This window comes from Anomaloglossus baeobatrachus, chromosome 6 (assembly GCF_048569485.1).
Source record: "Anomaloglossus baeobatrachus isolate aAnoBae1 chromosome 6, aAnoBae1.hap1, whole genome shotgun sequence".
Lineage (NCBI taxonomy): Eukaryota > Metazoa > Chordata > Amphibia > Anura > Aromobatidae > Anomaloglossus > Anomaloglossus baeobatrachus.
The window spans coordinates 461221937-461236729 of NC_134358.1; the positions used below are offsets into that span (position 1 = coordinate 461221937).

General features: G+C 40.3%; 1 protein-coding gene across 1 annotated transcript in view; it reads right to left on the reverse strand.

The window, feature by feature from the left end:
• Positions 1-14793, reverse strand: part of KCNH8 (potassium voltage-gated channel subfamily H member 8) — a 718195-nt gene that overhangs the window by 363320 nt on the left and 340082 nt on the right. Inside the window, exon 3 of the mRNA XM_075315296.1 lies at positions 5367-5498. Within this exon, the coding sequence (XP_075171411.1) occupies positions 5367-5498 (132 nt within the window). The remainder of the gene's footprint in view (positions 1-5366; positions 5499-14793) is intronic.

A 14793-nucleotide genomic window follows, 5' to 3' on the forward strand; every position in this document is an offset into this window, starting at 1 on the left:
GTTAAAAATTGTCTAGCAGAAATGGACAGGTGGTGTAGCTTTCTTGACAGCAGTGGTAGGTCACTGACTATCACAGACACTGATACTATGCCCCAAAAAAAATTGCCTGGACTACCTGCAATTAAAAATTATCTACCAGAAATGGAGAGGTGGTGTAGCTTTCTTGACAGCAGTGGTAGGTCACTGATTATCACAGACACTAATACTATGCCCCAAAGAATTGCCTGGACTACCTGCAGTTAAAAATTGTCTAGCAGAAATGGAAAGGTGGTGTAGCTTTCTTGACAGCAGTGGTAAGTCACTGACTATCACAGACATTGATACTATGCCCCAAAGAATTGCCTGCACTTTTTGCAGTTAAAAATTGTCTAGCAGAAATGGAGAGGTAGTGTAGCTTTCTTGACAGCAGTGCTAGGTCACTGACTATCACAGACACTGATACTATGCCCCAAAGAATTGCCTGGACTACCTGCAGTTAAAAATTGTTTAGCAGAAATGGAGAGGTGGTTTAGCTTTCTTGACAGCAGTGCTAGGTCACTGACTATCACAGACACTGATACTATGCCCCAAAGAATTGCCTGGACTACCTGCAGTTAAAAATTGTCTAGCAGAAATTGAGAGGTGGTGTAGCTTTCTTGACAGTAGTGCTAGGTCACTGACTATCACAGACACTGATACTATGCCCCAAAGAATTGCCTGGACAACCTGCAGTTAAAAAGTGTCTATCAGAAATCGAGAGGTGGTGTAGCTGTCTTGACAGCAGTGGTAGGTCACTGATTATCACAGACACTGATACTATGCCTCAAAGAATTGCCTGGTCTACTTGCAGTTAAAAACCACCTCCATGTCACACTTGGTAAGTAGTGCGAGCTTGCTTTATTATATTTTATTTATTTTTTTTATTTTCCAAGTGCTGGATCCCAATTCCCTGAGAATTCCAGGCCCGGACCTGGCACTTGGATGCCTTTGAAACTGATGGGGTTAGACTTTAGAGTTATGCTTTTGGATAGGATCGTGTTGTTGTATGATGAATATGGGAATGTTTAATGAGTAAAGGGGTGGGGACTCGGGAGAAGCCTGTTTTTTTTCTTTTTTTTTTTTGCAGATGTTCCTACAGCCAATCATGGCACATAAAGCATCCATAAGGCTAAGACACAAGGGCTTTTGTCATTGGTTACCTAACTCACATGTCTGTCTGCATATAAAATGACACGCGGACATGCAGCATTGGCGCCATTTTGAGAATGTGAAACATTTAAGAATGTGCTGCTGCTGTTGCTGCTAGACAGTTAGCTTAGCTAGCTATTTAATGATAAGTAGTTGAGATAGATAGGAGAGCGATAGTATAGAATAGAGACATGCAGTGTAGGGAAATGTGTGTGCCAGAAATCGGTATATAATGATAGAAATAGGGATTGCTACTTGTCTGTGCCTGCTAAAGTGTTGCCAATGAAAGATTTACCATATTTTTCGCTTTATAAGACGCACCCCCAAATTTGGTGAAGGAAAAGAGATTTTTTTTTTTTAATGTTAAATGGGGTCCATCTTATAATGCCAGTGTCCCTCTAACAAATCATGTAGGGTATATGTCCCTCATAGCCCCCCATCCTAAAATTAGCCCCCCTTAATCTGGATATGGCCCCTTTATATTGAATATAGCCCCCTTGTGATGGCACACGTTCCCCTGTGCTGCCCATGGCCCCTATAGATCGCACAAGTCCCCCTGTGTTAGATATCACCCCCATAGTGCTGCCCATGGCCCCTATATAGATCGCACAAGTCCCCATGTGTTACATATCGCCCTCATAGTGCTGCCCATGGCCCCTATATAGATCGCCCAAGTCCCCCTGTGTTAGATATCGCCCCCATGGTGCTGCCCATGGCCCCTATATAGATCGCACAAGTCCCCCTGTGTTAGATATCGCCCCCATAGTGCTGCCCATGGCCCCTAGAGATCGCACAAGTCCCCCTGTGTTAGATATCACCCCCAGGCTGCTGTCCATAGTAAAATAAAACACTCTTTCCTTACCTCCTGCAGTGCTGATCTCCCTCCTGTTTCCCTCCGTGCTTCTCTTTCCTCCACTTCCTGGTTCTTGGTGCCGGTCATGTGATCGGCACAGCAGACTGAGATCTCGGCGTGCCTGATCACAGTGGAAGCAGGGACACCAGGGAGAAACGCTGGAGGGGGTAAGTAAAGCTTTTTAATTTTAGAATGAGTAGCAGCATGGGGGCCATATCTAACACGGGGGGGCATGTGGCATCACAGGGGGGTGCAGGGACATATAATATGCACCGCTGCCCCAGCCTGTCACTGCGGTGCGATTTCAGCACCACCGGAGATGGACAGCGGCTGTGCATAATATATGAGCGGGAGCAGGAGATCAAAGGCTGCAGCCCGCAGTGTTCCCCTGCCCCCAGCAGCGCCCCCACCTCCCCTGGACCCTGCAGTGTATATATATATATATATATATATATATCCCCCCGTATATTCGGCTTATAAGACGCACCCCTTCTTTCCCCCAAAATTTGGGGGAATAAAAGTGCGTCTTATAAAGCGAAAAATACGGTAAATAGATATTGCTTCTTATTACTGGCTGCTCCAAATAAGCCAGTGAACTACATTTCTAGGTATTGTTAGTTAGTACTGCCTGCTGTAAATTTCTGAGTGAAGTAGCTAAAAAGGTTTTAGCAGTTTTCATTGACTGCTCAAAATTACGCAGTCAAACACATTTCTAGGTATTGTAATTACTGTCTGTTGGAAATTTGCTCATGAACTAACTAAAAGGTCTTGACAGTTTTCATTGCCTGCTCAAAATTACGCAGTCAAACACATTTCTAGGTATTGTTAGTAAGTACGGCCTACTGTAAATTTGCTAGTGAACTAGCTAAAAATAGATTGGCAGTTTTTATTGCCTGCTGCAAATTACGCAGTCAACCACATTTCTCGGTATTGTAAGTCCTGCCTGCTGTAAATTTGCTGGTGAAATAGCTAAAAAGATTCTAGTTATTGGTACTTTTTACTGACTTCACCATATTGCCAACTCAGGCAGGAAATAAAAAAAATATCTTTTGAGTCAGGTGTCTTACAAGTATGGGTGTAGGGTTGCAAAACATCTGTTTGGAACTGTAAAAGTACATCAACCAAGAGTGGTAAATCATGATGAGGTTGTGGTGCAAGGGTGAAAAGGCAGAGTGTTGGAGGTGTACGTGTGGGAAGTTCTGTTAGTCAAAGCTTTAATGAGCAAACAACAGATCATCATATCCCAAGAGAAATGTGAACAACTTTCGTTACTGGACAGCCTACTCTGTTGTGAATATCATCTGTGATGGTGCTATTTTGGAGCTCCCTCTGGTGGCCAGGAATGGTAGTGAAGCTGAGTCTGCGTCTGTGACTCAGACAGGTGTCGGCGTTAATTGGGAACCAAACTTTGAAAGGTTCGCTCATCTCTACCACAGACAACCGTATTTTTTAAAAACATTCACAGAAAATGATTCAATATACCATAATTTCCATGACCAATAAGTAATGTGTATAAAATTCACTATTTTGTTATAAGAATTGTAAAAAGAAATAAAAAACTATTGCAAATTTACAATAAAAATTAATGAGTGATTAATTGTGAAATATATGCTTAAAATCTGTATTGAATTGTTTTTATTGATTTCAAGAATGGAGATTAATTAGTTAACCAATAATATTTTCTGATTCACTAAACATGTTTTACTTACTTTTATTATTGTTATTATTATTGTTATTAATAATAATAATAATAATAATAATAATAATAATAATAGTTAACTATTAATTAACCTACATTTTTTAGATCAATTAAAAAAACACACATATTTTAAACATATTTAACAAATAATGTGTATTCATTTTTATTCAATTCATTTTTATTATTTTTTTCATTGTGCATTTACAATGAATTATTCCAACGAGTTAATTCTCATTAATAGATTATAACTGTCTCCTTTTTTTCTGTTCTCAATTTTGGTAAATGCTGATGAAGACTCATAGTTATTGCGTGTTGCCTGTAGCAGTAGGGCTCCCAGACTGGAAGCCATGTAACTACCTTTCACTCATCTAGCTCTCTTACTATCCTTAAATGTTGCTGCCACTTAAGTGTGGCTGAGCAGAAAAGCAGTTTGAGCTGTTGCATGAGGTATTAGGGCTTCCAGCACAGCAGGCCTACACCTGTTACTCATCTACCTCAATATTTCTTATGTTAATAGCCTATGAAGCTAATGGTTGTACCACAACAGTGTGGCTCCACTAAAAAGCTGAGCTGTTTTGGCAGTGATTGAGCCCCCTAAAGAAGTTTTTTATGCCTTTGTTTTTTTTCTCTTATTGAATACAATGGGGTTCAAATATGTTCATCGAACTATCCGGCGAAGAATGGTAAATTCGGCGAACAGGAGCCAAACCGAACCTTGGGAGGTTTGCTCATCTCTAGAAAAATTGCAATACATCATCAATTAAGCTTAATTTATTCTAATTAAAAGGTGGCTCCAATTCTTTTCATTTCTGATGGCTGTTTAGGCAAAAAATATTAGAAAAGTTATCTTGACTTTTTGGTCCTTTAGTAAGCCATCGAAACGGACAGTAAATGGCCACTTCACTAACCAATGTTGATTGGCCAAGATGGTCATTTCTAGCATTTTCTGGTATGTAAAGATACATACCAGGAATTAGAAACCAGCAGTAATAAAATATGCATTAGAATGGGAGAGGAGTAGGATCAGGAATGATGACTAATGATTCTCTTGTTTTTTAAATGGGATAAATAAAAAAAATTCTATTCTCTAAAGAAATACTTTTTGAAAATCAACTGTGTTGTGCTTACAAAGACCAGAAAGAGGTTGGAGGACAAAACCTTGAAGCGAATTAGAAAAATTATATAATGAAAACAAGCCACCCACATATTTTTAAAAGACATAATCACATGTTGCTCTTTATTATATGAACTAATAAATATATGGTAATGTTCCTTTAAGCAGGGGCTTATGGCCATGTTCACACTAATTTTCTGTGAATTTCTGCATTATATCTTTGCTTTGCCAAGGATGAACTATGAAACAATCATGTGTATAGAGAAATATGCAGAATCAAGAACCCAACCAAAAGCTAGCTAAATGGTCAATCAATTTGGTGAAAATAACATTAGAGACATTATCAACATATTCTTCCTATTGACGATTCATTGGTGAAAATTTTCCTTTAGTGCCTATTTCTACTCAAATATTGAAATTCTAAATTAATTTGTTTTAGGAAATCAAAACTAATTACCAATATATTCATCAGTGGCAGGTCATCTTAATTTATACACCATAACTAAAAAGTGATCAATGAATTTAGCACAAACCTTCTTTTTTATCTTCTTGTGCAATCTTTACTTTTGTGTCCGTAATATCCTTAAATGAAGCCAAAAATAGGACCACGTCTCCTTTCTCATTCTTTATAGGAACAATATCCAGTAGGCACCAGAAAGATGTACCTAAAGTTTGTAAAAAAGAAATCAGATAATTTAATGGAGTCACAGGGCTGAAGCAAAAAAGTACAAATCTAGAGCTGCAACTAATGTAATTTTAACCAAATCTTATTGGAAAGGTCAATAGTCAGGAAACCACAGCTGTTCAGTGAATGTAAATCTGCTTGTCTCGTCAGATAGAGCTTAGCAGCTATGTTCTTTGTGGAAGTAAAGCATTGATTTAAATGTAAAAAATATCTGCTGGGATCATTAAAATGTCTTAATGAAGCTTTCTATTACTTGAAAATTACACTTTTACTTTGAATCTCTTATTCATCATAAGTAGACTTTTTTAGCAGAATATTTTCAGAATGTTGGATTTTCCTTGAACAGTTTGCTATTTACAATGCACGTCTATCTCAGAATTAATTAGAAACTTGTCTTCCTCTCATCATCCTGCTGCACAAGACCTAATGTCCACTATATCCGTGTAACTAATTCAGAAAGCTGAAACAAATTTGACTGCTGCTTTAAATAGAACTGATCTGATATCCTTTTCAAATGCCTAAAACACAGCTGTATCTGCAAAATGTTAAGAAGAACTTCAACACCATGTAAGACAATAGGACATGAGCAGACTGGATATATTTACTTACAGATATAGCAGCTGTAAACCTGTCGGTGGCAGATTATGCTTTTAGTGTTGGAGCACCACAAAATATCACGTTTACGGTTGCTACTTTTTTAAGTGCAAATATTATTATATTATACTAGAAATAGGCCCGATGCTATCACATCGGGAGTGCGCTGAAATGAACATCTGTCTATGCTTAGTAGTGCTAACAGGAGCAGTGGACATGTGTCACACTGTTTGCGCTTTCCAATATATGTATGTTATCCCTCCGCATTTGTGTATTATATGTGTTGCATCATTTGACCTCTTTCACCCTTGTGCACTGTCTGTTCCTTGTTGTGTGCTGTATATTGGTATCTGGTGTTGTGTTTCTTGAGCTGTGTTCCCTATGTGTTGTCTCCCCGTGTGCTATGTGTGTTTGTTTAGACTATATGGTCTCTTGTAAGCTGTTGTGTCTATAATTGGAGGTAGTACATTATTTTGTGCAAATGTTGGGAGCTCTTGGGAGTACCTTGTGATGCTTAGCTACATGATGTCTGAATCTTTACACCCTAGGGGAACTGAATGTATTAAACTCCTTGGCATGTTATGCCCTGTTGCTTATCCTACCATTTATTTTTATTTTTTTAAATAAGCTGTTGGGAGTAACTTCTGATGCTGTGCTACATGGTCTTTGAACCATTCTCCCTAGGGAAACTGAATTTTTTCCTTGGATTAAAGCCTGAGTTCCCGAGTGAAACAACTGCCACTTCCACGGTGCTGCATGCTTCATAAACTGCGGTCTAGGCAGCAGGTGATGATGCCTCCTGCTCCCAACCTGCTTTTGGTCAGATGCAATCATCATCAATATCATCAGCTTCGATGTCCCAGCATGGCGCTCGTTTGTCCATAAAACATACATTTCTGAATCATTTGAATAAAATTTGAATAGAGGGCCGGTGGTGTTGGTGTAGGAGGAGGAGGGCAAGACCAACACCCAAATGGCCACATTGGCAATAGCACTGTAAAGTGTTATGTAGTACGTATTCCAACTTTCACACTAAAGGACTGCCATCCCTGCCCAATGTATGTTACAGGGCCCACCCGAGAGCCCTAAGAAGTCTGAGATTTGAGTACAGCCAATGGCCCTTAGAGGGCCACTGGAGCCGGTGGTGTTGGTGGAGGAGGAGGAGGGCAAGGTCAACATCCTAATGGGCACATTGTAGCTGACCTTTTAAAGTGCTGTCAAATATGTCCTAAAAAAGGAGATGTGAGACAAACACCAATAGAATGTGTAAGTTCAAGCCCTTTCTAATCGAAAAAGAAGTAAAATATAAAAAATGAAACGTGTGAACATATGCTAAAGTGTTTTTTTTTTGGAGGTCAGGGCTTGATTTGACTTTTATTACAGTTATTAGGCACTAGAAACTGTTTCTTAGTAATTTCCCCTCTTTAACTTTGGTTTGAGAGCTGTTCTGGCGACTACGTAAATGCCGCATGCTGCTTTGACCACGTTATTAAAAGACACCAGAAATGCAGTGAGGCATCTTCTACAGGTTGTGCCCATACTGTTTCAGCCTTTTCCCATCCATTTCAGCCTTTTCCTCAGTCACCACAGGTCACCGACAGGTCCGACGTAAAATTATTCTGGTTTCCCATAGACTTACATTGGGGTCGAATATTCGCGAATACTCGAATAGCAGCGATGTATTCATCGGATATTCATCGAAGCGAATAGTAGGGTATTCTATCATCCCTATTGATTACCAGATTTATGTTCCATTTATTTTGCTTGCCTACTGCATTGTCAACATTTTATTGAATAACGTTAACTTAGTGCTGCGTGGTCTGTAGAGGCTAACGAGATTCTATAATACTGCGATACAAACATCTTTGTTGATAAAATATGTTACATCTTTAGAAAATGGCTATCAATCTTTTTCATTGCTATTGCTTTCTGAGCCATGACAAATCATTGACTGCTTGTTAATGTGGGATGTTTTAAGTTATTATACCATGTAGACAAGAAGAATAGCAGTAATCCAATTGCAGACTATAAAGATAAGATGTTAGATTTATTACACTGATAAAGAAGTCACAGAGGAACATTTCAACAAAGCTAGCTGCTTTAGTAGAAACGTTTTTGTCAGTGTATATTTTGTGATTTGAGTCTATTGTATTGGAAGATTTACTCTATATTGAATTTTCAATTTCTATTGAGAAATAAAAAAGAAAAATATTTATATATGCTTCATCATAGCCAGAATATCTGGGCACCCCATCTAATTAGTGAAAATGGAGATTATTTTTTTTCCATTCATTGCTAACAATCAAATACAATCTAGATGCAGATATGCTGTCTTAAGCCTAGGTCACACGTAGTGACGCAGCAGCGATCACGACAACGATCTGACCTTATCAGGATCGCTGATGCATCGTTACATGGTCGCTGGTGAGCTGTCAAACAGGCATATCTCACCAGCGACCAGTGACCAGCCTCCAGCCAGCAGTGACGCGTGGAAGCGATGCTGCACTTTGTAACTAAGGTAAATATTGGGTAACCAAGCAAAGTGCTTACCTTGGTTACCAGCGCACACCGCTTAGCGCTGGCTCCCTGCACTCATAGCCAGAGTACACATTGGGTTAATAAGCAAACCGCTTTGCTTATAGTTACCCGATGTGTACCTTGGCTACATGCGCAGGGAGCAGGCAGCCAGCTTCAAGAAGCTGCGGACGCTGGTAACGAAAGTAAATATCGGGTAACCAAGCCTTTTCTTGGTTACCCGATATTTACCTTCGTTACCAGCGTTCGCAGAAGCTCCCTGCTCCCTGCACATTCAGTTTGTTGCTCTCTCGCTATCACACACAGCGATGTGGGCTTCACAGCGGGAGAGCAACGACCAAAAAATGGTCCAGGACATTCAGCAACAACCAGCGACCTCACAGCAGGGGCCAGGTCATTGCTGGATGTCACACACAGCGACATCGCTAGCATGGTCGCTGCTACGTCACAGAAAATGGCGACTTAGCAGCGACGTCGTTGTCGCTGTCGTTGTGTGTTACATGACCATTAGTGACTGCGACAGGTCACATACAAGGTCGCTTTTCTGTCTGTTTTATTTCTAGTCTACCAGTGTTATTGTGTAATAGTTACATCAGCTACACATAAAGCAGCAGACTATAAAAGCCCTCAGAACATGGAATTACTAAAGTTCATATCGTGTATAAACTGGGTAATTCCAAAACGCCATAAGAAACAATTTTAGCAAAATAAATGTTAAACTGGAAATTCATTTACTATGCTTCCATGTCTGAGCAATCTAAAACACTGCCATCTCCGTGCTTTTTTGCCAAGTGTTCAACTAGTACAACAGAAGAAACACAAGGAATGCAATTTTTTTTTTCTTTCTTTAAATATACAGTTATATTCCTAATAGGCGAAGTCTATTTAGAGTGTACACTTCATCGCTTTCTTTGATACACACCCGTTATGGGTACCTTATAAGATTCCATGACATGCATCGCTTCATGGTCTACACATAAAAAACCCCTGAAAAAATGAAAAAATGTTTTTGAGCATTGCTACAATAAAACAAACAAAATAAGCCTGCATCATTTTGATCATTTAAACCTTTAAGAACCAGGCCTATTAAAAAACAAACATTTGGTTTTTGCTTTTTTCACATCCCATCCCAGGCATAATTTATTTTATGGTGAGAGCTTAATTGTTTTTCTTTTGATTGCTTTGTATTGCCTTTTTGGACTGTGAGATGAACAAAAACTAGCAAATTAGTTTTGTAGAAGAAGAGGGTTTTTTTTTACTTTTAATGTGTGCAAATAATGTGTTAACTTTATTCTTGTATAACAGTGTAAATTTGGTGTGCCCTCTAAATAGCTTAACACACAGACACTAATATCAAAACCGCCAGTTCTAATAGTAAGTACAGCCCTAAGGCAAAATAGCCAAATTGTGCCCAAAGTGACAATGCTGGGCTACCATTATTTTCAAGCAGTGCCTTAACTCTCTTGGGCATGGAGTTCACTAGAGCTTCCTAGGAGCCACTGGATCCTCTTTTATCCTGCATGACAACATTATGAAGCTGGTGGGTGTTAGAGACCTTGCGCTTCTGTACTTTATGATTAAGGATGCCCCAAAGATACTCAATAGGCTTGAGGTCTTTAGACATGCTTAGCCAGTCCAGCACCTTTACATTCAGTTTCTTTGTCATGTTGAAATACCAGTTTCTGAAGTGTGGGGATCATGTCTTCTTTAGAGATGAGCGGTGTTCGAATCGAACTATTCACCAATCTCAAATTCGACCTATTTTAGGCGATGTTTGAGTCGTTCGACGAACACGAACAATTAGCTTCAAGTTCGACAGTTTGAGGTTATGTTCGATAACGGTTCGATCACCAAAAGCGTAACTGGCTTTTCACAGTAATACTGTCATTCAAGGTTTATACAGTGGAACCTTGGTTAATGAAAACAATCCGTTCTGGCAGTGTGCTTGTTAACCAAGTTACTCGTTCAGCAAAGCAAGATTTTCCATAGGAAATCATTGCAATGCAGACAGTTCCTTCCACAACTTGTTAAATTTTCCATCCTGGTCCCCTATTGTGCCATTCCACACATGCACCAATACACACAAACAAGTACAAACACACACAAACACACACAAACATACACAAACATACATGAACACACACACATATTATGCTTACCATACCTTCCGTTCCATCGCCGGCCTCCTGGGACTTGCAGTTTGCCGGTACAAATTGTGTATTGGGTATTGGGTAACCATCGCGACCGATGCTGGAACTTCCGCTGCCAGAGTGCTGACATCAAAGGCAGGAGCTGTTTGCCTCTGATTGGCCAGCGTGCTGCCTTTAAGTAGCGTCTGAGAGAGGAATTTCCTCCCTCGTCGCGATGGTTATCCGATACATGTAGTTCTCCGATACAGGATGTGTATCGGGTAACCATCGTGATGAGGGAGGAACACTAGGGTGGTGGCTCATCTCTACTCTTCTTCAGTATATCAGAGTATTCCCTCAAGAAACCTTAGCTCCCCACAGCCGGTAGCACTTACGTACCCCCAAACCATCACACTCCCACCACCATGCTTGACTATAGGCAAGACACACTTGTGTTTGTACTTTTCACCGGGTTGATGCCACACATGATTAACACCATCTTACCTTAATAAGTTTTCCTTAGGGGTACCTCTCACATAGCGAGATCGCTAGCGAGATCGCTGCTGAGTCACTTTTTTTGTGACACACCAGTGACCTCATTAGTGATCTCGCTGTGTGTGACACTGAGCAGTGATCTGGCTTCTGCTATGAAGCCAGATCACTGCTCAGTGATCTGGCTTCTGCTATGAAATCGCTGCTCGTTACACACTGCTCTGGTTCACTTTTTGGACGTTGCTCTCCCTCTGTGAAGCACACATCGCTATGTTTGACAGCGAGAGAGCAATGATCTGAATGTGCAGGGAGCAGGGAGCTGGCTTCTGACAGCTGCAGATGCTGGTAACCAATGTACACATCGGATAACCAAGCGAAATGCTTTGCTTGGTTACCCAATATTTACCTTGGTTACTAGCTTACGCCGCTCTCACGCTGCCAGTGCCGGCTCCCTGCTCCCTGCACACGTAGCCAGAATACACATCGGGTAAATAAGCAAAGCGTTTTGCTTATTAACCCGATGTGTACTCTGGCTGCGAGTGCAGGGAGCCAGCGCTAAGCGGTGTGTGCTGGTAACCAAGGTAAATATCGGGTAACCAAGTGAAGTGCTTTGCTTGGTTACTCGATATTTACCTTAGTTACCAAGCACAGTATCGCTTCCACGCATCGCTGGTGGCTGAAGGCTGGTCACTGGTCACTGGTGAGATCTGCCTGATTGACAGCTCACCATTTACCATGTAGCGACGCACCAGCGATCCTGACAGGTCATATCGTGGTCGGAATCGCTGGTACGTCGTTTAGTGAGACGGTACCCTTAGTCTCCTCAGATCAGAGGTCATTGTTCCAGCAATCCATGTCATTAATTTGTCTGCTTGTCTTCAGCCAACTGTTTGAGGGTTTTCTTGTGCATCATCATTAGAAGATGCTTCATGCTGGGATGACAGCCATGCAGACTGATATGATTCGGTGTGCTGAAGACAGGCAGACCCCCCACCACTTTAACCTCTTCAGCAATGCTGGCAGCACTTATACATCTATTTTGAAATGATAACCTCTAGATATGATGCTGTGCACATACACTCAATGTCTTTGGCAAGGCCTGTTCTGAGGGGAACCTATCTTGTTAAACCGGTGTATGGTCTTGGCCACCATGCTTCACCTTAGTTTCAGGATTTTGGCAATCTCCTTATAGCCATGGCCATTTTTATGTAGAGGAGTAATTATCTTTTTCAGATCCCCAGAGAATTCTTTGTCATGAGGTGCCATGTTAAACTTCCAGCGACCAGTATGAGAAACTGTATTTGTGTTTATTTTTTCTTTCTTTTTTTCTTTTCACTTACAGATTAATAATGGGGGTATGATAGATGCCTCTCAATTACTAATAGAGTTTTTAGTAGCAGCTGTGAGCTAATGGATGTGACAATCTTTGGCGGCTGCAGGATATTATTTTTTTGCCTGGGGGCCTAATAAACATGGGATTCTCCAGCCTGAGAATACCAGGTCCCAGCTTTTTCATGGCTGGGTATCAAAAATAATTTTAAAGAAAGCCTCATGCTGTTCCACTTTTATTGATACACAGATAAGATCAGCACACGGCTGGGGGCTGCAACCTGTAGCCATACGCTTTATCTGTGCTGGGAGTCATAATATGGTGGGACCTTATGACCATTTTATTTAGTTATTTTTACAGAGATACAGACCCGCAGACAGGGTCTCTGATTGCAAACAGTCAAACACGCTGTCACTCAGGGAGGGAGCACGTCTGACTTCAACCAATCACAGATGCGAGGGCTGCCGGTGCATGGGGTAAGAAGTTAATACTGTATGTATGAAGGTAAATGAGCATCCCCAGAAGTAGAATGAGTGGCCCTGGAAGCAGTTACAGTCATGCTGGAGACAAGTAAGTATGGCGCGCATTCTTCATTCTTATTTTCTTTATTTTTCATTTTTTTAGCCAAGTTGCCAGACCCGGATCACTACCTTGAGTTCCCTGAAAAACTCAGGGCCTGGGCCTGGCACTCAGGAACATTTGAACCCACGCGGATCTGGACTTTTACAGTCTGGGTCGCCTATCACTACTAATATTTTATAACAGCCACATTTGTGGAGTATTGGACAAATAGTTGTCGACAGATAATATCATCAGAGCTGTGGTTCTATGACCATGGGGGTCTTGGCTGTTTTTCTAATTTGTTTTCTCCTTGCATGAGATGTCAGTTTCATTAAATAGCCATATCTTGCTATGTTTGTAGTGCCGTACACTTTCCATTTTTAGATAATGGATTGAATAGTTCTCTGGGAGGATAGGGATGATGATTAAAGTTCATGGCATCAGGACATATATACAGGGGTGATGTTGTGGAGGTTGTCTGTGTATAGAAATATCTAGACCTTATTCTCAGGGAGGAGAAGGCAGATGGTCAAAGTTCATCTGTTGAGATCCTCTATGCAGAGAGGATGGTGTGTGTGGTGGATTATGGTACATAAGATGAAGGCTTGTATAGTGATAGATGGTTGAGAGCTTCCTACTGCTTCTTGGCCTACTCTTTGTGAAAGGCTTCACCTTCAACAGGCATCAAAGACATAGCCCATAGGGTATGGTTTGTTAATATGTCCTTGGGGATAGCCTGTTTTATCATACAGCACTTGATGGTATTAAACCAGGACTCTTTGTTGCTAAGCTGGGTGACCTGTATTTGCATTTAAGCTATTGTAACCTGGTTTACTTGATTTATCCTATATTTGCACTGTTGCTGTCTATATTTTTTGCAGTTTAGGATATTGGCTGAGAATTTTTTGTAGACATACTATCTATTCAAACTGCAAAGAAGAGGGGAGCCAGCACTGCTCATGAATGGCATGCAACAATGAAAAAATAAAAAGTGTAAAATTCACAAATTCATTCCTACTGTAACAATTCAATGAGATTTTTTGCAAATTATTGATCAATGATTTTTTTTTTTTTTATCTATTCAAACTGGTGCACCATTTATGTCCTTGCTGCTTTTTTTTGTATAGGCATATCATCTATTTAAACCGGCTTATCTATTTATTTGCTGTGTGTATTCTCTCTCTCCCCAATCTATATATATTTTTGGACAATATGTTATAACTTGTGATACAACTTCAATTACGGTCCATTGTTGTGTGCATGTTTTTAAGTGGTTTTAATTTGTCTTAGTGGTTGTTATATAACACAATTTTGTTCATGGATACTTTACTGCATTTTGCAATTGTACCAATAAAAGTTATATTATATATTTTTTACCAAAAATTGACTGTTTGGTGATCCCCGTTATTTGGCACTTCTTCTTCCTCTTTGCCTTACTGTATACTATTTTAAGTGCCAGGGGTGATCCTAGGAGATTTCTTTGGTGCCCTCCACCTTTAAAGTTTCAGATTCCCTTTAATCTCAAACAAAATTGATCATGTCTAATCTTTTTAATTTAGAGCATTGTTATCCTTACAAGTTATTTGAAAACCTGCCATTTGAATTCCCTAATATACGATTATTGCTCGTCCCAC